The sequence below is a fragment of the Myotis myotis genome, unplaced genomic scaffold (assembly GCF_014108235.1).
Source record: "Myotis myotis isolate mMyoMyo1 unplaced genomic scaffold, mMyoMyo1.p scaffold_m19_p_3, whole genome shotgun sequence".
In the NCBI taxonomy this organism is placed as follows: Eukaryota; Metazoa; Chordata; class Mammalia; order Chiroptera; family Vespertilionidae; genus Myotis; species Myotis myotis.
This window is the reverse complement of record NW_023416335.1, coordinates 21,306,722-21,331,062: the sequence shown is the minus strand read 5'-3', so window position 1 is coordinate 21,331,062 and position 24,341 is coordinate 21,306,722. Positions and strand designations below refer to the sequence as shown.

The 24,341-nt window shown below is 37.5% G+C and overlaps 1 protein-coding gene across 1 annotated transcript; it reads right to left on the bottom strand.

Annotated features, from left to right (window-relative positions):
- Window positions 1-24: 24 nt before the first annotated feature.
- On the bottom strand, window positions 25-22,970 carry DDHD2 (DDHD domain containing 2). Its single transcript, XM_036298483.1, is given in 18 exon segments — window positions 25-2,951; window positions 3,708-3,815; window positions 7,340-7,502; window positions 8,416-8,586; window positions 8,724-8,826; window positions 9,094-9,249; window positions 9,630-9,755; window positions 11,215-11,310; window positions 12,415-12,531; window positions 13,324-13,391; window positions 13,662-13,870; window positions 16,891-17,026; window positions 17,952-18,041; window positions 19,155-19,275; window positions 20,449-20,538; window positions 21,361-21,551; window positions 22,752-22,934; window positions 22,937-22,970. Coding segments are annotated over 17 exon segments (2,136 nt in total). The 3' UTR covers window positions 25-2,951; window positions 3,708-3,733.
- Window positions 22,971-24,341: the final 1,371 nt, after the last annotated feature.

Below are 24,341 nucleotides of genomic sequence, written 5' to 3'. Positions count from 1 at the left end.
GCAGAACAGAAACAGACTCATAAATACAGAGAACATTTTAATGGTTGCCAGATGGGAGGGGGGTTGAAGGGATTAACAAGTATAAATTGGTAGTTACAGAACAGTCATGGGATATAAAGTACAGCATAGGGCATATAGTCAATAACAGTCTGGTAGCTATGTATGGTGTCCTATGGATACGAGATTTATCAGGATGGTCACCTAGTAAACTACAGAATGTCTAACCACTGGGTTGTACACCTGAAACTATTGTATGTCAACTAATTAAAAAAATGATTAACAAGATATACAACTGAATAAAGGACTTAAATCAAGCTTATTGGGGTTGCCAAGTTGAGGAATCGGAATCCTTTCATGGGCCAGCATGCAAGGGCCCCCAAGTTCTAAGACAACAGAAACTTTGTTCAAGACCTGGCCCTATGAAATCTCTTCATCTGGCTGTTAACTGAACAAGAAATAAGCATATCTGATCTTTCTGGAGATTTGGGGAAGTTGCAAAAAATACAAAGAAGAAAAATGGTCATGTTAATAAGACCCGAGGCTTCGTACTTAAGGCTGCTGCTGACCAAAACTAATCGTCTTTAGGGCTTATGATTAAGGCAGTGGACATGCAAGGACGGAGAGAGGCAGGTCTGGATGTTCTTACGTTGACAGCTGAATGCAAAAGCAGCCAGATGGAGACAATGCACAAGGCCAGGGTGGGAAGGGATGGGGAACTTCCATGCCCTCTCCTGGCGCACCACTCCCTGCACTGCACCTCCACGTGTTCACCTACCCAGCAGTTCTCTGAATCAAGTGAAACTTGCTATGTTAGGTGTTATTTAAGAGTATATTTGACATCCATTTGGTCATCATTTTTTAATGTTTCACTGTTATGACTAGTACAGAGATGACTGGTTAATTGTGAAACAATTAACCTTTACTGACAGTATAACTTCATTAAGGATATCCATTGATTCAACTACTAAGGACAGACGGAAACTAAGAGACAATTTTGCTATCCACTCAAGCTTGCCTTATTCTGCAGATGTTGAAATTGGTAGATTCTAAAAATACTTAAGAATTTCTAGCTCTAAGTTATTTGCCTTCATTACTTTTCTTTATAAAGCTGTACAACTACATAAATAAATATTTGTTTCCAGAGGAAAAAATCAAGCTTATTACCCTCTATAATATATAATCATGATAACACCATAGGTGGATAGACAACATATAAAGCTCTTTCACAGTTACTGCCCCATACCAGCAGGATAGAAACATTTCTTATAACAAGCAGTGGTTTATCCAGCTATCCAGGGTTATGCCGTTCATCTTTGGTTATACTCACTCTTGCTTGTCCTTTGGTTTACTTCTAAATAGTACCAATTCTGCTGATATGAAGGGCAAAAGCTTCCCCTCTAATATATATTGAATGCTACTTAATTCTCAACCCTTATTTCAAACTCAGAATTTACATACAAAGGAAATAAAGTATTCAATATTATCTGAAACTACTTAGTGGGTTAGTCATCATTAGTCTATAAAGCAGATGGGCAAAGAAAGGCCAGGCTCTGACCTATACCCCAACCTCACCTCTACCATCTCTAGATGACAGTAATTAATTTTCCCCTTCCTTTTTTCTTCAGAAAGGGATAAACACTACTTTCCAAGGGATGGCTTAAGTGAATGTTAAATGCCAGTGCTTTCACAATACCTTGCTACCTTTATTAAAAACAAACAAAAAACAGCTTGCCTGGCATGCCACTCAATGGCCTGTGGAAATCTGAGAGGAGTGTATCACAAAGAACACTGCAAAGACAATGACAAACTGACCAATGAGAAAGACAGTGGTGAGTAGATGCCTTGGAAAAAAATCAGTCACATTCACCCATTTTCTTCAAGATACATCTCACTTTGCATGTTCTGACACTGACTCTGGAGTAGCTGTTCCTTGACTACTGCATAGCCAAACCTACCTGCTCAACCAATACTGCCTGTGCCGTGAGCCTTTTAAATAAGCGCTCTGCTGTATGGGTCCCTAAGTAGGCAATGATGCTCACAAGGTGTTTTTAAAGAGGACACACAATACTACCTCCGTTCAAGTTAACATGGCAGGTGACTGACACAAATTGTATTTCACCATAAATGCAAGAGTAAGATTTTACTTATTCAAGGCTGTATAATTTCAGGTTTGTCAGCCTTTATAGCTTTACCCTCAACTTAAGAACAGAAGCTACTACCAAATAATAAATCAGACTTCATCGAGATATACAGCATCTTTGCTTTATAAAGGTGTACCAAATGTGAACTAAACTGTCCACTTTAGACTCTCAGAGGAATCCAAACAGCTGGAAAAACAATGAACAGCATAGCATCAGTGATTCCTAACAATAAACCTGTCACTCAATTGTAGAGAGTAAGTAATAATTTCTTCAAGTTACATTTTAGTCTTTCTTCATGCAGAATTCATAGAAAAGAAAAGATAGCTCAACAGAATTTGACTGCCCAACAGTCTTTTCCATATCCATTTAGACGTAGCCTTCAATGCAGAGAACACTAGTGAGAGAAGAATGTGCCCCAATTACCTGCTGACTCTCAACAGTGTGCTTCCAAACTAAAACATTTCCTAGGAAAAATCTTACCAACCCAAAACAAATCAAACTCAAAGCAGATTTACTACCATCTCAAGTGATAGGCAATAAAGTCTGGTACCTATATAATGTCATCAAAGAATTAAGGACGCAAACCACCCCCAGCTATAAAGAAAGAATGGCAAGTATTTATATGAAGCCAGTGGTAAAAAATAATAGGGTGTCTTTCCTTTGCTTTTCCACTCACTTCCAAAATGGAAGATAATCTTCCAAAGCCCCCAACGGTGAGTGACAGGCAACATGCAAGAAATGACGCAGCTGAGAGGAAAACTGCAGCAACAAACAGGTGGATTTTCTGTTGAAGGACCCCTCCATGTCCATCTAGGGAGAAAGGGGAAAAGAAGTCACCATGCAGGCACAACTGGAAGGCACCAAGGGAGAATGCCAGAACCTAATAAATACTATATATATATATGCCTAAGTGACCGTTACAACCCAACAACCGAAATGACCAGTTGACCAGTAGCTATGATACGCACCAACTACCAGGGGACAGACGCTCAACGCAGGAGCTGCCCCCTGGTGGTCAGTGCACTCCCACAGCCAACCTCCTGCGACCCCTCCCCCTGGCCAGCCAACCTCCCACAGTCCCTTCCCCCCAGCCAGCCAGCCCCCCAATAGGCAGCCAGGCCAAGGGACCCCACCGTGCAAGAATTTGTGCACCTGGCCTCTAGTTAGATATAATACACATCTAAAAGACCGAGTAAATCTCAGGATGGGCTGTTTGTAATTAAAATTATAACTGTTGCCATGGTAATTCTTAGATGATCAGAACTATTAAGATTCTGAGTTTGGATCCTAAAAATGACAAATATTATTGGGCCAAATCACTAGCAAAGCCCGTGTGCACACATGCACGCTCACATACACACTAATCACAGCACTATATACCTTTTCCCCATGAATGTTAATCAGAGTCCCTTTAAAAATGAATAATAACTAAAACATTTCATAGAAAAATTAGAGTTTAGTGACAGGCAACAGAAAAGTATATTTATAAAGAGCCCAACTCCTTAGTTCTTTATAACATGTTAATATGTAGGAACTATGCTATATACATGACATTTAAAAACTTACATTAGATAGCCATAGAAGATTCATTTTTATTGTAAAGGCTGATCAAGGAAGATACCCTGGGTTTGATAGATTTCTTTGAGGACCAGCAATACTGTATCTTCAGACTCCCTGTAAGGAGAAAAAATTATGTTGTAAAAAGAAGGAACTTAAAAAATAAAGTATACCAAAAAAAAAAAGAAGGAACTAACATTTATACTAGATGCTTTACATATATATTTTTTTAAATATATTTTATTGATTTTTTACAGAGAGGAAGGGAAAGAGATACAGAGTTAGAAACATCGATCAGCTGCCTCCTGCACATCTCCCACTGGGGATGTGCCCGCAACCCAGGTACATGCCCTTGACCGGAATCGAACCCGGGACCCTTCAGTCCGCAGGCCGACGCTCTATCCACTGAGCCAAACCGGTTTCGGCAACTAGATGCTTTACATATATTAACTCAATCTATGCAACACCTTGCAGATTCATCTTTTTACTACTGCAAAAAGTCAGACTCAAAGGTTATGTAATTGGCAGTGGTTTGGAAGTCTAGCATTACCGGTATGTCCAGTAATATAAAAAAACTAGCAGTAAATAACCAAGAACTATTCCCTTTTTAAGAAATATATTTTTTATTGATTTCAGAGAGGAAGGGGAGAGGGAGAGATAGAAATATCAATGATGAGAGAGAATCATCAATTGGCTGTCTCCTGCATATCCACCACCAGGGATCGAGCCCACCACCCAGGCATGTGCCCTGACCAGGAATCAAACCGTGATCTCCTAGTTCCGTGGTCAGCAAACCACGGGTCACGAGCCACATGCGGCTCTTTGGCCCCTTGAGTGTTGGTCTTCCACAAAATACCACGTTCGGGCGCGCACGTACAGTGCAGTTGAAACTTCGTGGCCCATGCGTAGAAGTCGGTATTTTGTGGAAGAGCCGGTATTTTGTGGAAGAGTCACGCTTAAGGGGCCAAAGAGCCGCATGTGGCTCGCAAGCTGCGGTTTGCCGAGCTGCAGTTTGCCAACCACTGTCCTAGTTCATATGTCAACAACACTCAGTACTGAGCCATACCAGCCAGCAAACTGTTCACCCCTGTTTGCCCTAGGAGCTGTGTCTGTAAAGATATTGCTATGACATGTCTGCTATTTTGCTGCCTATGGAGTCTTATAGGATTTTTATGGTTTCCCATCTTACATTCAAGTCCTTTAGCCATTTTGAGTTTGTTTTTATGTATGGTATAAGTTGGAGATCTAGTTTCATTTTTTTGCATATATCTGTCCAAATTTCCCAGCACCATTTATTAAAGAAACTGTTTTGACTCCACTGTATGCTCTTGCCTCCTTTGCCAAATAAAATTGAGCATAATGGCTTGGGTCGATTTCTGGGTTCTCTGTTCTGTTCCATTGGTCTATATGTCTGTTCTTGTGCCAGTACCAGGCAATTTTGAGAACTGTGGCTTGGTAATATAGCTTGATATCTGGTATTGTGATCCCTCCAACTTTATTCTTCTTTCTCAGGATTGCTGTGGCTATTCAGTGTCTTTTTTTATTCCAGATGAATTTTGGAGCGTTTGTTCCAGATCTTTGAAATACGCCATTGGTATTTTAATAGGTATTGCATTCAATCTGTAGATTGCTTTGGGTAGTATAGACATTTTAATGATGTAGATTCTACCAATCCATGAACATGGTATGTTCTTCCATTTGTTTATGTCTTCCTCTATCTCTTTTTTCAATGTCATGAAGTTTTCCAAGTACAGGTCTTTTACGTCCTTAGTTAAGTTTATTCCTAGGTATCTTAATTTTTTTGGTGCAATGGTAAATGGGATTGTTTTTTTATTTCTTTCTGTGAGTTCATTATTGGTGTATAAAAAGGCCATAGATTTCTGGGTGTTAATTTTGTATCCTGCTACATTGCCAAATTCATTTATTAGGTCTAGTTCTATTAGAGTTGGAAACAGCCTAAGTGCCCATCAGCAGATAAGTGAATTAAAAAACTGGTACATCTACACAATGGAACACTATGCCGCTATAAAATAAGAAGGAACTTTTACCATTTGCAACAACATGGATGGAACTGGAGAGCATTAAGCTAAGCGAAATAAGCCAGTCAGAGAAAGATAAATATCAGATGATCTCACTCATATGTGGGATATAATGATCAACATAATTTGATGAACAAGAATAGATGAATCTAGAGACAAATGGTAGGGGAGGGGAGGGTTAGAGAGCAACCAAAGGACTTGGTTATGCTAATATGCATGCATACAATGGACACAGACACTGGGGTGGTAGGGGCTTGCCCAGGGTGGGAATGGCTGGGGGGTGGGGGGGATCAATTGGGGGAAAAGGAGACATATGTAAAACTTTAGACAATAAATAAAAATATTTAGGAATATATATATATATATATATATATATATATATACACACACACACACACACACACACACACACACACACACCCCTCTATGGAAATGCAAAGGACCTTCAATAGCTAAAATAACTTCAAATAATAAAATTGGTGGACCCACATACCTGATTTCTAAGACTTACAAAGCTATAGTAATCAAGACTGTTTTACTGGCATAATGATAGATAAATAGATCAATGGGACAAAATATAGCAAAGGCAATTCAGTGGTTCTCAATAAACTTATCAACAACTGTTGCTAGGACAATTGCAAAACAATAAACCTTAATCCTAACCTCACATCATATTAAAAATTAACTCGGTCAAAATGGATCATAGACCTAACTTTAAAAGCTAAACCGATATAACTTTTACAACACAGAAGAAATCTTAAAGGCTAGATTTGGCAGATATTTCTTAAAAATGTCCAGAAACATGAACATTAATAAACTGGATTTCATAAAAATCAAAAACTTCTGCTTTCAAAATAAAATGGAAAACAAACCACATCCTGGGGAAAAATATACCTGTAAAGGACTTGTAACTAGAACACAGAATTCTTGCAACTTACTAAGATAATCCAACTTTTAATGGGGAAAAGATTTGAATAGATAGTTCACCAGTGAAGATGTATGGATGGCAAAGACATGAAAATACGTTCAATGTCGTTATGCATTAGGAACATGCAAATTAAAACTGTAATGAGGTGCCATAACAACCCATTTAGAAAGGTTGAGAGACCAATCATATCAAGTGCTGTTGAGGCTATGGGGCAACTGGAATTCTCAAACACCGCTAATGAGAATGGAAAATGCTGGCAGAAAATCAGTTTGGCAATTTCTTTTAAAAATCATTTTACCCATCACTCTACTCTTAGATATTTACCCAAGAGAAGTTAAAGAATATGTTCATACAAAATCTTGAACACAGCAGTTCAGTAACAGCCAAAAACTAGAAACAACCCAAGTGTCCATCAACAGGTGAATGAATGGCTAAACCAATTGTGGTACAGATATATACTACTCAGCAATAAAAAGGAGAGAACTACCAATACACACAACACAGTGAATGAAAGAAGCCATACAAAAAAGAGTATATAGTATGATTCCATTTATATAAAAGTCATGTGCAAACTAATCTATAGTGACAGAAGCAGATCAGTGATCCCCTGGAGACTATGAAACAATTAGACCAAAAACATGAAAACAAATAAAACAAAAAATGCCCACACTTACCAGTAGCATAGATGGCTTTGTAAAGCAAACAAATACTCATTGAAACTCTCAATGGGCTTCTCCTGTAGCACGTAGTCAATGCGTTGGCCTCCATTCAGCATTCCCACATTGATCGGGGGGACTTCTTCTTTAACTGCCTCAGAGGTCTCTTCTGTGTTAACATCTGGATATGGAAGAACCATAATAAGATCCTAAAGCCTCCAGGCTTCCTTACCTCTACTCGGACTCCAAGTTTACTGTAAGATGAGCTACTCTCTCTTCAGAAAGCTCTCTCCCATCTTCCTTTAAAGGCTCTCAGATCACACTGAATTTATCTAATCCCTGTTTTCTTTCTTGCACCTTTGATAGCTAATTCATTTACCTTTAGTTTATAAACGAAATGCAAGCACAGGGATAAAACTCTTTAGACAGTTGAAAACTAAATAAAAAAATACAATGTTAACTGTAAAACTAAGAGGAGAGTATCCTAGCTAGTCCCCAGCCAGGGAAACAAAACTGGCCCATGAATACACAGACATTCCCCTGTAAAAGGTGCTTCAGCCGAAACCGGTTTGGCTCAGTGGATAGAGCGTCAGCCTGCGGACTGAAAGGTCCCAGGTTCGATTCCGGTCAAGGGCATGTACCTGGGTTGCGGGCACATCCCCAGTAGGAGATGTGCAGGAGGCAGCTGATCGATGTTTCTCTCTCATCGATGTTTCTAACTCTCTATCTCTCTCACTTCCTCTCTGTAAAAAATCAATAAAATATATTAAAAAAAAAAAAAAAAAAGGTGCTTCAGAGAGTAGGCTCTTAACATTACCCCCATAGATCCCAAGTTGGGGATGTTTTAATAAAGTCTCATTATCAATGCTTGGCTTCTCTTGACATTCTTCTTCACAAATAATGTTCTTCCATAATTTGTGGGTATTAAATGATAGAAAAGGCTAGCAGAGATGAAGGCCCATCATGACTCACAGCATGGGTCCTATACAATAAAACAGGGTCAAGTAAGAAGTCCCTCTGAGAATAAGAACTATACACCATGGAGTCCCTCGTATCAGGCCTGATGTAGGAAATCAATGTGCAGTGTCACTGACCACTAGGCTTCTCTGAACTTGACACAGGTTCTGCTTCAGTTTCTTCTGTGGTTTCAGAAGATTGTAAGACAGGGTCTGGAGTTCTGGTGAAAGACTTCCAGGCCATCCGCAGTGAGCCTAGCAAGTTGTTCTTAAGGTCCATACTCATCCTGGTCAAGCCCTCTCTCAGTTCTGAAACACATATGAATAAAGAAAATTACATGGTTTACCATGAGTTTAGGGCCCAATACAACTAAACAAAGTGAATGAGGTAGTCAGTTTGCACTGACCAGAGGTCTGGAATTAGCAAGTTCTATACTCAGTCTTACCTAAGTGCATCCGCTTCCTGCCTTTATGATGTGGGATCAGCATTGGCTCAAATTCCACTCCTGGGACCACCATTGGTTCAATCCTATAGGCCACAGGATCAAACTACATAGGAAAAACAACAGCTACCTATACCTTTGCTGAAGATAGTCTGAGGAACTGCTAATGTTTATCAGGCAAGAATGATTATAAGCTCATTTTTTTTTTAAATGCACAGTTGTTCTGCCATATCACTTCTGAACTCATACTATTTATGTTATCTCATTACTAGAGAAGAGTACATAAAAAGTAAAACAACACAACAGAAAATTATATGGTCTTTACCATAAAACCTAATATTCAGGTAAACCACAAGAGCTGTCCAATGCTTACAGGGTGATAAATATTGAAGAAACCTTTGCATGTTGGAAATTTGTAGTTGGGATCAATTCTTTTTAGTCCTCGGACAGTAAGAAACATTCCAATGGGAGATCCAAAAGCAAAGAATATTTCTGGTTTATAGATGAGTCGAGGGTATTTTACAGATACCTGGAAGGAGAAAATAAAAGCATCACTCTTACTCTATTTTTTTTTCCTTTTTGTTAATCTTCACCTGAGGATATTTTTCCATTGCTTTTTCAGAAAGAGTGGAACGGAGGACGGGGGCAAAGAGGGAAGAGAGAAAAAGAAAGAAACATTTGATGTGAGAGAGATACATCAACTGGTTGACTCCTGCACCCAACTGGATTGGGTTGGGGAGCAAACCTGCAACCCAGGTACATACCCTTGACCAGGAATTAAACCCGAGACCCTCTAACCATTTAGAAACACTGGCCAGGGCTAAAAGCATTTCTCAATAACAAGTTACATCTGTTCTTACCATATGAATGGCAGGCGATAAAATGAACAAAGAGAATTAGTATTGTTACCTGCCCAATGCCAACATCCAGATAGTCATTTCCAGTACCATCAGCACTACTGCAGAACTCAGATTCTTTGGGGATATTAGACATATTCAACCCTGAAGCTGATTGTGGAGTTGATGTAATAATGCCCTAAAGAATAAAAATAGTTTTGTGGAACTATGCAGTAAAAAAATATCCAAAGGATTATATAGTTTTCTATTGGTTTGAAAAAATGTGTGGGAAAGTTCTGAAATGACAGCCAATAATTCCAAGACAAGTCTCTCAGAAAACAAGATAAAGCTGATGAAAACACAATAAAGTTGATAAAAACAAAAGTTGGCTTGAATTATGAATTGACATCCCTATTTGCTCTAAAATGATGAAAGTGGTACACAGCCATCTAGGCAACCATCATGAGAGGAAACAATAGCAGAGCACTGTGGAAAAGAATGTTGAGGATTGCTAAGGAGTTCAATAAAGTGCTATACCTTTCTGATGAAAGCAAGTAGAATGTCTCTATGGGTATAGAAAATGATGCAAATACTGGGCCTTAAATAAGAACTGAGCAACCTGCTAAAAAAGTTGAAAAATAATTAACTACTAAAATACAGAAAGGAATTTAGGGGCCAAACAGAATGTATTAGTAGTATTACAACATGGACAAACATTGAGTATGTTATGCTAAGAGAAAGAAGACAGTTACAATAAGGCACATATTGTGTGATTCCATTTATAGGAAAATGCCCAGAATAAGAAAATCCATAAAGGCAGAAAGCAGATCAGTGGTCCACAGCAGGGAGGAATAGGAGTGACTGCTAAGGGGTATGAGGTTTCTTTTGGTGGGGAGGAGGGTAATGGAATTAGACGGTGGTAATGGTAACACAGCTCTGAATATATTAAAAACCACTGAATTGTATATTTTTTATTTATTAGAGAGAGAAAAACATCAATTTGTTGTTCCAATTATTTATGCATTCATTCACTGACTGATTCTTATACTAGTACTAGGAGCCCAGGGCGATTCCAAATCGCGCGGCACCGCCCACCCTCCCGTCAGGCCTGCCTCCCTCTCCGGCCCTTGAAGCAGCTGCAGCTGCTGCTGATCAGGCCTCTGCCGCCCCTGCCCCTGCCCCTGCCCCTGACGCTGCACGCGCAACCTCCTGTCCGGGTGACCTGTTGCAGCGTCCCAGTTAATTAGCATATTTCTCTGTTTTATATGTATATATATTAATTAGAAGATGTGCTCTGATGGGGGATTGAACCCACAACCTTGGTGTATTGAGACGATGCTCTAACCATCTGAGCTACCCAGTCAGGGCTAAATTGTAAACTCTTCAAGGAAGAATTTTATGGTATGAGATGTAAATTATATTTCAATAACGCGGTTACAAGACAAAAAAAAGAAAAATGAGAATTGTAGCAAGAGTCTAGGGGAGATATGACTTTTTAAGCTAATAATACTGTCAAGGCATCAATAAATGTGTTTAATTTCTTGAATAGAGCCAAAAACCAATTAACAAAATTATTTAGCTCTCTAGACTTCACAAAGCAAAAAGATACGATGTAAAAAATTGTTTACTGCTATAAACTATATATATTAAGCACATACCATTGAATTTTCTCTGGTCCTAAAGTAATTTAATATCTTCTTTCTTGGTCCTAAGGGAATTCCAATTTCCTGAAGATCTTTGTCTGTACATAAAGCCTAGGGATAGAAAATCAAATATCTTTCTTATTTCTAGGTATAATAAAATCAATTAAATGCCCTGTTCTCTTAGAAGGATAAGACTTAAGTACTCTGCTATTCTTTGATTTATATTACTAGGGCTTCCTAGTAGTACATCATTAATAACTTAGAGAAGGAAATAGTATTTTATTCATAAAAGAGCCTAAAGAAGAATTTAAAATATCAATACTATAGTATCAATGCTATATTAATATAGATAACACTGTATTATTTTTAAAAATCAACAGAAGTAGGTATTTAAGTTCATGACAGAAAAACCCTCCTTGATTTCCATGCTCACTTGGCTGTCACATCCTGAGAAATATTCCTACTCCTGGACACAAACAGTAAGAACATAAAGCAAACAGAGAGCATGAAACAGAATAACAGTCAAGACTCAGCTGATGTGCTACTCACTTGACTAGGGAAGTCTTCCTTCACCCTCCCAAACTAGATCAGTTCATCCTACTATGCATTCTTATACCACTGTGTACTTTTCCTACTTAGAACTTATCACAATTGTAATTTAATTTTGTTTTCGATTACTTAATAGGTGTCTTTAGCCGTAAACTATAAACACCATGAGGTTAGGGACCATTTCTGTCTTATTCACCACTCTATCTTTAGTACTTGGTATAATATAGTAAAGATTTACTAAATATCCACTGAATTAACATATCAAAACTAAAGTAAAAACACAATATAAGTGGCAAAAAAAACAAAAACTAAACAAGCAAATATCTATAGTAGTGCTCTTGAAAGTATAACAGAAAATAAGAGTTGGAATAGTTACTGGTCATTTCTTCTTGCTCTCATGTTTTCTGAGATGTGCTGTTTTTTAATCTTTGCTCTATTGCTATATGCATATCAATATGACTTTTCTGAACTTTAAACTCCCACAAAGCAAAGATCACCTGATATGATTTTAAGACACATAAATAATGCTAAAGAACATTACTAATGATAACAAAGTATTTATGACTAAAATGCTTCCAAAGGGCAGGCTCTTACTAAGCAGTATGATGAAACAATTAAAAATATTAAAAATGGTATGGCATGAAGTTATAAAAGGTTATTTTTTACCAGAGCTTTTTTATCTATTTTCTCCTTCTCAAAGATACTAAAGAATTCAGAGAGTTGAAGTTTCTTCAGATCTTCCTCTATTGTCGGTGTGTCTCCTTGATCCATATTTGGTGAATCCTAAAAATTAAATTGTAAAGCTCATTATTCTCTACATTCCTTATATTTTCCTTTATTAATACCATTTTACAATAAATATATGTACTAGCTAAGATTTCCACAGAGATGTATCTTAACTTTAAATTGTGATTTATACAAAATATAAATTAAGAGGTGCTGATCTTTAAGTTTCTGCAACTTCATCTGAAACTTAATATGTTTTAAAATAAATGAATGAGTGAATAATTATCAAAGCATTGTTCACTATCATTAACAAAACATTTACTGAGCTCTTATTAGGGATATAGTCTAAGACATAAAACAATCTAAGGCAAAGCCCCTGCCCTGGGAGAACTCACAGGACATTTGCATCAAAGAGAGAAAAAATATAAGACAGTTTTGCTAAGTACTAACTCAGCACTAGAGATAAGTGTTCAGAGGACTTTATTTTACTAAAAGATGTTTAAACACTAAGTCCTCCCACTGCTTTCAAACAATTACTATAAATTATATCAATCTGTATCTAATTCATTCTTCATTTTATCATATGCAAACTCCATTTCAGCTCAATTTTATAATTCTAATAATAGATCAGTAGTATATACTCATAATGGAAAATAAGATATGTATAGTTATTTTAGACTGGCAAATATTTCTAGAAGTGTATTGCTATCTTGCTTCTATCATCAAAGAATGACAGAGATAATCACAAGTCTATTAAAATAAATGTAAATTTGAAGTTATGGTATGAGACTAAACTAAGTGAAAAAATTCTTACTAAGCAAAGAGAACCTATCTGAACATCTAAATTACCTTTTTACTGTCAATATCCCCCAAAGAATCTTTCTGATTTGTTAGGATATCAAACAATATAAGCGAACCTATAAGTAAAATAGAAGAAAGAAGGAACAATTTCTAAATAGTTGTCTTTTATACGAAAAAATAATAAGTCAATTACCCATGTAGCAAAATCTATGAAGCAGGGAGTCTTCTTTCCACTCCACCACCACCCTTCCAACCCTTTCCAAATTCTTCATCACAGACCAGTTCTAGACCTCTGCATCTGATACTGATAAAAGACATTGTTCTTCAAAAACAGGTGTCCTAAAAGTGTGATCGTCCTCTCTGGTTACAGAGAATTCATTTGTTACCTAAACTATGACCAGCAATGGATACACCCCCTTTGAAATCAGGGTTTCTCTGCAGAAAAAGTATATATATTCGGTTCATTTCAGAAGCAACTGTGTCCACAATAGTCTGACAGTAGGTGGGGCTATTGTAGAAGAAGACATCCAGAATTGTGTCATTGGTGAAGTGCCTTAGGCGATTAATGCTGGGCAGGGTTATTCGCTGTAGATCTCTGAAAAAAAGGAAAGATGTTTTAAGCAGAAAACCAAAATACACCTGGCCGGAGTGCTCAGTGGTTGAATGTCAACCCATGAACCAGGAGATCAGGGTTCGATTCCTGGTCAAAGCACATGCCCAGGTTGCAGGCTCCATCTAGGTAGGGCAGCATGCAGGAAGCAGTCGATCAATGATTCTCTCTCATCATTAATGTTTCCCTCCCTCTCCCTTCCTATTTCTGAAATTAATAAAATATATTAAAAGAAAAAAGAAAACCAAAATACATTCTGTAACTTCCTCTAAGTTATCTAGCTTAGCCTCCAAGTTTAGACTTAGATAGTTAAAGATAGAAGAGGCAATTATCAACTTATAGGAAATAGAGGACAGAGAGAAAGGTTTAATGAAGCCAAAGGGATGTGATCAACAAAATTCAGAGACAAACAACTCAGTTTCTTCAATACATAAATTGCAAGAAAATAACAGATGAAAAAGTAATCAAGAAATTAAAAGAGCCGAAACCGGTTTGGCTCAGTGGATAGAGCGTCGGCCTGCGGACTGAAAGGTCCCGGGTTCGATTCCGGTCAAGGGCATGTACCTGGGTTGCGGGCACATCCCCAGTGGGAGATGTGCAGGAGGCAGCTGATCGATGTTTCTCTCTCATCGATGTTTCTAACTTTCTATCTCTTTCCCTTCCTCTCTGTGAAAAATCAATAAAATATAAAAAAAAAAAAAAAAAAAAGAAATTAAAAGAGACTTAAAAGGCACCCATGGATTCTAGCTTAAACTATGTATGTATATATGTATATATGTGTGCATTTTATTAGAGAGAGAAAAACATCGATTTTGTGTGTATGTATATATTATATATGTGTGTGTATATAAATCATAAGATTTATTATAAAATTGGAAAATTGAACACTGTATATTTGCTGATATTAAGAATTTTTAGGTGTGAATAGTATTACGGTTGTATTTTATTAAAAGTCCTTTAAAACATACAAACTGAAGCATTTACATAGGATTATCACATCATTAAAGTAGCAAAGTGGTATTCAGAAAAAGCTAACAGAAGAAATAATATATCTGTGATTTGACTCAAAAACAATATAATGGAGGGATGGGCAGTAGACAGGGGTATGTTGACAGGGATAGGGCCAAACTGGCAATGTGTTGAGGCTTATTGGGAATGGGTAATCATAATCAGTACAGAAAAATTCATCATATATGCTACTTTTGTGTAAAGAATTCTCTGTAATAAAAAGGATTTTTTTAAAGACAAAAGAGCCCTGGTTGGTATGGCTCAGTTGGTTGGGCATTACCCCATGCATCAAAAGTCTGCCGGTTCTATTACTAGTCAGGGCACATGCCTGAGTTTCTGGCTCAATCCTTAGTAGCGGGCATGCAAAAGGCAGCTGACAATATTTTGCTCTCATATCTATGTTTCTCTCTCCAAATCATTTTTTTAATGTTAAAAATACAAAAGATACAAGAGGGTTTCCCCAGAATCCTCAGCATTAAAGTTGTTTGATCACAAGCCAAATGACAAATTAGATCAGCTCTCAATGTAGAATTTCTTAAAGTTGAAAGAAGCCAAAGGCAAACAGAACTCATGTCTCACAAAGGAAAACCATGCTGACATTTTCTAAATCAACTTCCAGTTAACTTTCTCAAAATTCCCAGAGAAATTCCTTAAAGATTCAACAGTTTCTGTAGTTTAGAGAAGGCTAAATGACCTTAGTCACCTCTGAGCATCAGCTTAAATATGATGTGAACGTCATCCCATTAAAATAAACACTACAGTGGAGCATCTGGCACATGGAATATGCTCAAATCCTAGGTCATTAAGAACTTAGAGACACAGAATCAGGGAAGCCATTTCCAAGACCAGCATGGAAATAATGCTGACAGCTTTCTTTATCTTCTAAAGAAGCATCTCCTAGTTCTATCGTAGAAGTATATGATGAACATACTTCTTTCTGGAGAGCGCATAGCTGAATATCCTTAATATAAGGCAATCTTCTCTGACATTACCATAAAATTTACAAACAAAACTATTGGGCTTGTAACTTAAGAAAACCATCACATAAAAGGAGTTGTACCAATTATATCCCAAGGTATAAGTGCTAATAATTTAATGTTTGGGGATTTCCCTTTTTCCCAAATTGGGACAAATATTATCTAAATATGGTCATAAAAGAAACAACAAAAGCCCTAGCTGGTTTGGCACAGTGGACAGAGTGTCGGCCTGCAGACCAAAGGGTCCGGGTTCAATTCTGGTCAGGGGCACATGCCCGGGTTGCAGGCTCAGTCCCCAGTGGGGGGTGTGCAGGAGGCAGCCGATCAATGATTCTCTCTCATCAGTGATGTTTCTATCTCTCTTTCTCCCTTTCGCTTCCTCTCTGAAATTAATAAAAATATATTTAAAAAAAAAGAAACAACAAAATACTATATACATCTTAAGGTAGGTGGACTTTTGACATCCGAAGATGGAAATGTTTATCCTCTATAGGGAGAAAGCAATGTTTGGCTTTAATGCTAAAGAAATAAGAAAAGCTGTAATGGTAAATACTAATGAGCCAGTAAAACATACTAGAAGAAAAAACAAACAGCTCTTTATTCCTAACTTGGACTAGTTAAACCAAGGTACTAGTTAGCATTTATTATTTTTTAAATATCTCTATAATTGATTTTAGAGAGAAGGGAGAGGGGGAGATAGAAACATCAACGATGAAAGAGAATCATGGATTGGCTGCTTCCTGCACGCCTCCTACTAGAAATTGAACCCACAACCCAGGCATGTGCCCTGACCAGAAACTAAACAGTGACCTGGTTCATGGGTTGACACTCAACCATGGAGCCATACCGGCTGAGTGGATTATTTAGCATTTAATAATGTATCTCTAAAAAAAAAAAGACAGAAGTACAAAAATCTTTTCATTGAACAAAATTTTAAATATACAATCAGTTATTGCAGAAATATCCCTAAGCATTTTAATGATCAGAGAACACATTACAATCATGGTTGGTATTACTTACACATCCACACCAGTAGAATGCAAAGGACTGTGCCAGTTGACTGGAAGAAATTCTATCCTCCCAATCTGCTGATTTTCTTGGGCTTTCTTAAAATGTGTTTGTAGCAGGTTTAAGGAAACACTGCGAAAATCATTAACTGAAAAGAAAATTAACTTATGCATCAACAGTGAAGCAATGAATTTGCAATAGATCATATAAATATAATCTCTATCTACATTTGCTTAGAACATGCATTCACTTGAGTCAAAAGTAGCAAAGTGGTATTCAGAAAAATTATGAATGCATATAAGGAAAGCTGTTCCTTTAATACTTGCTTTTACTATACAATACTAGTATATTTCATCAAAGAAAAACCTAACTTCAAAATTTCTAATGTGTCATGGGAACTGTTTCAATTTTAAAAAGAAAAAAAAAATATCACATAACTTGCAGTCAGATTCCAATTCTAACTTTCTAGTTCTTACAAACAACCACTACCCAATATTTTAGATTTTAAAAAAATACACAGCTGTTTGAAATTCATATTATAGCAATCTTAACCTTCTAAGAAGGGTTAGGCTTAGAAGCATCAGCCAGTAGGATAAGTCAAATTGGGACAATTAGACTTTAAATACTATCAAGTTTTAGAGGACACTACCTTTCAAGATCAAGTTATGCTAATGACCTAAATAGTCCAATTAGTATTTCAAGAGGTTTATCACAGTATAAATTACAAAAATGACTGGTTTCTGTTATTCATTTAAACTATATCATCTTAACAGTTTCTTTAAATTTGGAATGGTTAGGCATAGGATTATCACATCATAAAAGCATTTTAAAGGATTAAGGGCTTATTCATTCAAGAGTTATTAGTTAAGAGTATAAACTATTAGCCTACGGAATTCACTAGTACTTTATGCCTCAGATGGGAAGCTTTACTATCTTGCCACCTGTCTTGAGCGCTCCAAATGTTTTTATGCAGCTGGAATAACAGACTAAAGACAACATTTTATTTCAGCTCACAGGAGCACTGACTAATATTCTCCTTAAGTGACCTAATCTTACATGCTTTGCAAACCTACCACATTGTACAATGCTTCGAAAGCGGAGATCACAAGCTGGTCCAATCCCATGGACTACAAAAACCAAATGGTCTATTTGTAAAGGTTCCCCTTTAAATGAAATTAAAAAGAAAAATTATTCTACAGAACTAGTCCCATATTCTAAAATCAAACATTCACAATGAATGGGTTATAAAAATAAGCAAGATGAAATATGAGCAGATAATTTAATGGACACAAAATAATCCTGCACATAACTCTTAGTAAAAGCACAGTGATTTTACTTTGTTTCTAATTTATCTTAAAATAAGTCTGTGAAAAAAATTCCACGTTTTTAAAACTTTTTACTTTGAAATAACTGCAATCTTACAGAAAACCTGGAAGAATAGTACAGAAACTCACATGTACTTTTTACCCAGATTCAACACTCTAACATTTACCAATATGCTTCATTATGCATACATACACATTTATTTTTCTGACCAGTTAGGAGCAGGTTGCATACATCAGACTGCACACATCATACTCTTAAACCTTTAATATTTAAATGTATATTTCCTAAGAATATTCTCTTACATAACCGCAGTGCAGTTATTGAATTCAAGCAATTTTTAACATTAATAAATAATCTTACCTAATATTCAATTTTTATCAGTTGTACCAATAATGTCTGGCATGTATTTGAAACCTAAAATTATAAACCCATCTTTTTAATTATAGTATATCTAAGACTTTGTGCAAGAGACAAGCTATCACCTCTGCAAGATAAAAAGAATTTTGTAATCCAGTTAAATACATTATAAAACTAAACATAAACAACCCTAGATAGCAATGGATAACTATCAAGGTTGTACTGGAAAATACTCTTCCTTAGTTGAAAATCTTCAACTACAGGAGTTACAAGTACTAAATTTCTAATCAAACAGGTGGAATCATATTTCTTAGAATTAGGACTAAGTCAGTTCATCTGTACTTAATGAATTTCTGATTAGTACTGCAAAATTTTATCCATCCTACTATACATACTTAGCAACTTTAAAAGAGATTTCTCTACCTATTAAGATTCGTAGTAGGTGAAGTGATGCTAATATTAACTCCAAATAAGCTGATGTAATTAAAGATCATGTTTAAGCCTTGAGATACTCCAAAGCCATAGAAAAAGGTCACAATGTAAGCCATAAATAAATCAGTATATCAGAAAAAAAATTTAATAATTAACATTACCACAATGAATGTCAACAGAGATGTTCTCAACCCCTCTCTTCACTGTTCTTGGTCGACCCTGCTCAGTGGGTGTGGAACCCCATTCATCAGACCCTGCAACTGGCTGGTAATGCACCATAAGCTTAAATAAAAAAGATGCCAAAAACTGTTTAATCCTATAAGCTATTTTCAGCACATACCACTGAATCTTTTCTGGTTCTATAGTAGTTTAATCAATAAAATAAAACATTCACAATGAATAGATATGAAGATATTCTACATTAAAGACATCTCTATTTATACAATGAGGGGCAGGAACATGTTTTTCAAAACATAATACATAGTCAAATCTCAAATGGAGTTTTGATATGCAATTACTACAGTTGGAAATGAGAACCCTGAAAATATATTTGGCTAATGTTGTACAATTTAAATATCTTATGCCCAGTTGGGACGCTCAGTTGGTTGAGCATCGTTCCGTACACCAAAAAGCTATGGGTTCAGTTCCCAGTCAGGACATGCACCTAGATCAGTGATGGCGAACCTATGACACGCGTGTCAGAGGTGACACGTGAACTAATTTTTTTGGTTGATTTTTCTTTGTTAAATGGCATTTAAATATATAAAATAAATATCAAAAATATAAGTCTTTGTTTTACTATGGTTTCAAATATCAAAAAACTTCTATATGTGACATGGCACCAGAGTTAAGTTAGGGTTTTTCAAAATGCTGACACGCCGAGCTCAAAAGGTTCACCATCACTGACCTAGATTGTGAGTTCAATCCCCAATCAGGGCATGTACATGAGGCAGCCAATGGATGTCTCTCTTTCTCTCTCTCTCCCTCTCTCTCTCTCTCTCTCTCTCTCTCTCTCTCTCTCTCTCTCTCTTCCTCTCTCTCTCTCTCCTAAATCAATAAAAATAGCCTTGGATGAGAATTAAAAAACTAAAAAAATCTTATAATTTTGTCAATTCTATCTCAATAAAGCTAAAAAAAAAAGAAAACAAACATCAAGCTAACAGACTTTCAACAATAGCCTACACATGGAAAAACATGCCACGTAATGTATTAGTGATAGTCTGAATTTACAGAGGCATAACTTTCCCTAAGAAAATATTCTGTATAAAGTGAACAGGTAAATAAAAATGGTAGTGGCTACAACTTTTAAGTTTCATAATTGTTCACATAATATAAAATTCCCAAAGGTCATCCAAAGAAGAATTCCTAAGAAAAAGAAACCAATAAAAGTTCTCCTTAGTAATGCAATTAACTTTCAATCCCAATATTAGAGAAAGGCTTTTTAATTTGCTTTACCTTTGGATTGTGTAATACAATAATTTCTCTGTTGGGAGACTCCAGTTTCTTTTTCCAGTCATCCTGAGTTACAGCAAGCATGTAAGTTTCCTTAAAAGAAAACACACAAAGACGCACACACACACATACACACACAAAAAGAAAACACATTTCATTACATTTCTCTTATTGCTTTCCTATTAAAACTAACCTTATTCAAGAGGATACTACTAAGTAAACAATTACAATAAGAATATCCTATTCCAATTAATTGAATTCATTTTTAAAATTACAACAGGTAATAGTATGGGACAAAGAAAAAAAAATCACTCCTACTTCCATCATTTAGACTGGAGATAAGTATTTTTCACATTCTTATATATTTCTTTCAATAATATTAATGCATGTATATTTTCCATAAAATTAGGAATATATTACATATATAGCTCTTTCTCTTGATTTATCAAATTTATTTTAAATTCTTTTTAAATGCAACATTAATATAGGACAAAGAAAAAAATCAATCCTAATTCCACCATCTAGACTAGAGATCATCATTGTTCACATTTTTATATATTTATTTCAATAATAATAATGTCCTACTTTAAGCAAATTTCAGGCAGTTTTCAGAGCAAGAAAAATAAAAGGCAAAAAGAAAATCCTGTGGTCATAGTTTAAATATTAACAATAATCACCATTAGGGAAAACACTTTTTCATTTAAGGGCATAACAACTTCCATAGTATATTTTAAAATCTGGAAATAAAAACTACTTTATCCTGAAACTAATTTGCACAAAGAAAGACTATAAACTGTGTGCAGATAGAACCAAACTCTTGCTGAAATTTTCAAAACAATATAAGCCATAGAGGAAGAAAAGATTAAATAAGAAAAAAAAATAAAGAAAATTAGTTTAAAGGGGTAAAAGGAATACCTCTAATACTTGGCTGAAGCTCTCTGAATAGGGAACATACTTATTATCTTTGTCTCCCTTGTAAAACCAGGTACATCGTCTCACTTCTGATGCTTGCTCATCCCAATACACAGCATACCGCATCCTCTCCCCCAAATGAACGTCATACCGGCCCCCATCGGTGGGGACAACTTTCCCATTACAATCTTTTCCTAACAAGAATTGAGAAGAGGAAAAGAAGTACAAATATAAAAATAAATCTCCCGAAATACAGTTCTGAGTTATACTCTAAATAATGTCAAGAAACACATGAATGAACATTTTCTACTTGGATAAACATTAAACAAAATGGAATTTAATTGCTACCTTCCACTATTTTACAAACCATCAAAACCATTATTGGTTTTAATGAAACATGAAAAAAATAATACCCAAACACTGTTCTGTTCTTTTTCTGAGGAGATAGTAGTGTCCCTTTAAAAAAAAAGAAAGAAAATGTATATAGCCCTCGCCAGTTTGGCTCAGTGGATAGAGCATTGGTCCAAGAACTGAAGGGTCTTGGGTTTAACTCCAGTCAAGAGCACAAACCTCTGGGGCGTCTGCGGGAGGCAACCAGCTGAGGGGTCTCTCTCACATCAATGTTTGTCTCTTTCTGTCTCTCCCCCTCCCTTCCACTCTCTCTAAAATCAATGGAAAAATATCCTTGGGTGAGGATTAACAACAACAAAAATGTATTTAAGCCTGGCCAGTGGCTCAGTGGTTGAGTGTCCACCTATGAACTAGGAGGTTGTGGTTCAATTCCTAGTCAGGGCACATGCCAGGTTGCCGATCAATGATTCTCTCATCACTGAGGTTTCTATCTCTCTCTTCCTCTCCCTTCCTCTCTGAAATCAATATATCTATATATCTATATCTATCTATCTATCTATCTATATATATATTAATGTATATAAGACAGCTTTTCTGAATTTTTTCCTCGAGGGACCAAAAGGTAAGTTAATGACCATGACAATCATGATGATAAAGTAGTAACTAGCATCATGTTTCATAAAAGAAGAAAAAAACAAGTGACAAATTAAAGAATTCATTCTGTTACAATGTGAATGTGACCTCCCCACACATACACACTCTTTATAAACAAAAACTGAAACATAACCTAGAACTAAGAAATATTATTGGATAACTATGCAGAAATTACAATAGGTACTGAGATAAAGACCAAATTCTTAAACATTATCAATTGTCTGGGTTACTAGTAATGCAGAGCTTCTGTATAAAAACGCTATCAGGGATGCCTAGGGGGGAAAATCTAAAATTTACTTTTAATAGCATTCGCTATAAGGACTAATATTATAGTTTGAGAGAGAGAACATTAAGTCTTTGTCTATGGTAAGTCATCATTTTTCTCCTACCAGAGCTACATGCTTCTTCCAGCTGCTGTGAATCCTCAGAGTTGAAAGGAATCCATGTCTCCTTAGAATCTATTACTTTACAATAAAACCAATGAGGAGAAACTGGTTCATACAAACTGCCAGCATCCATGTCTATTAGCTCAAAGGAACTACATGAGTTTGGTGATGGGGATGGATCTGACAAGTCAACTGTTTCTGGTGTGATTCCACTGATGACATTTCTCTCTCTAAAACACAAGATAAAAGAAAACTATCAGAAAAATTATATTCCTCCTATTAACAGTCATTTCTGCAAAATAACAATTAAAAAACCCAGCAATCTAGGGGGGTTACATAATTTAAAGCAGCGATTAATTTATTTTATATTAATAGCTGGATGGAGGGGTGGAGAGGAGAGAGCTTTAAACAAAATGCTTCCTGTAGTCAGAGCAACCACTTTGTACTGATCTCCCAATTCTCTCAGAAAACTGCATGGTTTTCGACAAGTTATAAAACAAACCCAGAAGCACAAGAAACACATGGTCAAAAACTTGATTGCAACAAAAACACTTTACCCCAATTTCCAATCTAAGTCTGGTGCCAAAGGCAAAAATTTTGCTCCCTCTTAACGCCTACTATCCAGGCCCCCTATCATTACCCACTTCCATGATCAACTGGAATCTTAAAATATTGAAAATGAAACTATTCACTTAAGAACTAGTCGTTTTTCATTGATCCTTGAGGTGTGCCGAATTAGGGACTCCGATACAGATTCTGACCGCACACACAAACCCTCGCCTGGGGCCACTGTGCGCACGCGCACCGTCCGCGTCCCAGGTAGAGTAACAGGTGACCTCGAGAGCCGCCTTCCCTTAAAAGCCGGACCGCCGCGTCTCTATGCCTTCACGCGCGGAACGCTCAGCGCACCCCGCAGTGCAGACCTGGGGAGTGTCCTGCGGCGCCCCCCACCCCCGCGGAGCGCGCACAACCCCCCTCGCTCGGCCCCCGGCGCAGCGGGGTGGCCAACACCTGGCCTCCGGAGCGGACGCTCCCCGGGCGGTCGGCCGCTCCAGCTCCGCGTCCCACACAAATCACCCAGCCACCGGGGCGTGTCTCTTCGGCCCCACGAACCTCGACGCCTGCAGCTCAGATCTCGCACCTTTGGAGCTCGGGGACCGGTCTCCGACCGCCTCCGGCCCCGCCGAGAGGAGCGGGGCCACCCATGGAAACAAGGCAACTTGGGGCACAGTCGACACAAAGGGCCACTTCCCTGGAACCGAAATCACCCCCACCCGGCCGGGTCCTCCCAGCACCTCCATTCCCGGCCTCGGGCATCGCATCCTCCGCTGCCCCGGCATCTCCATCCCCCGTCTCCATCCCGCACCTCAGTCGGGCCTCCCGCGGTCCACCGGTCCACCGCCCACCCCAACTCGCCGTCGCGTACTCACCTGGCAACCTCGCTGCCTTTCACGCTCTCCTGCCCTCGCTGAGGGGGACACGACATAGCCCCGCGCGGCGGCCTTTATCCAGAGCCCGGGCGGGGTGGGGCGGGGCGGAGCGGGGCGGAGCCTGTGGCCTCGCCAGGTTCGCGCCCGACGCTCGGCTCCACCG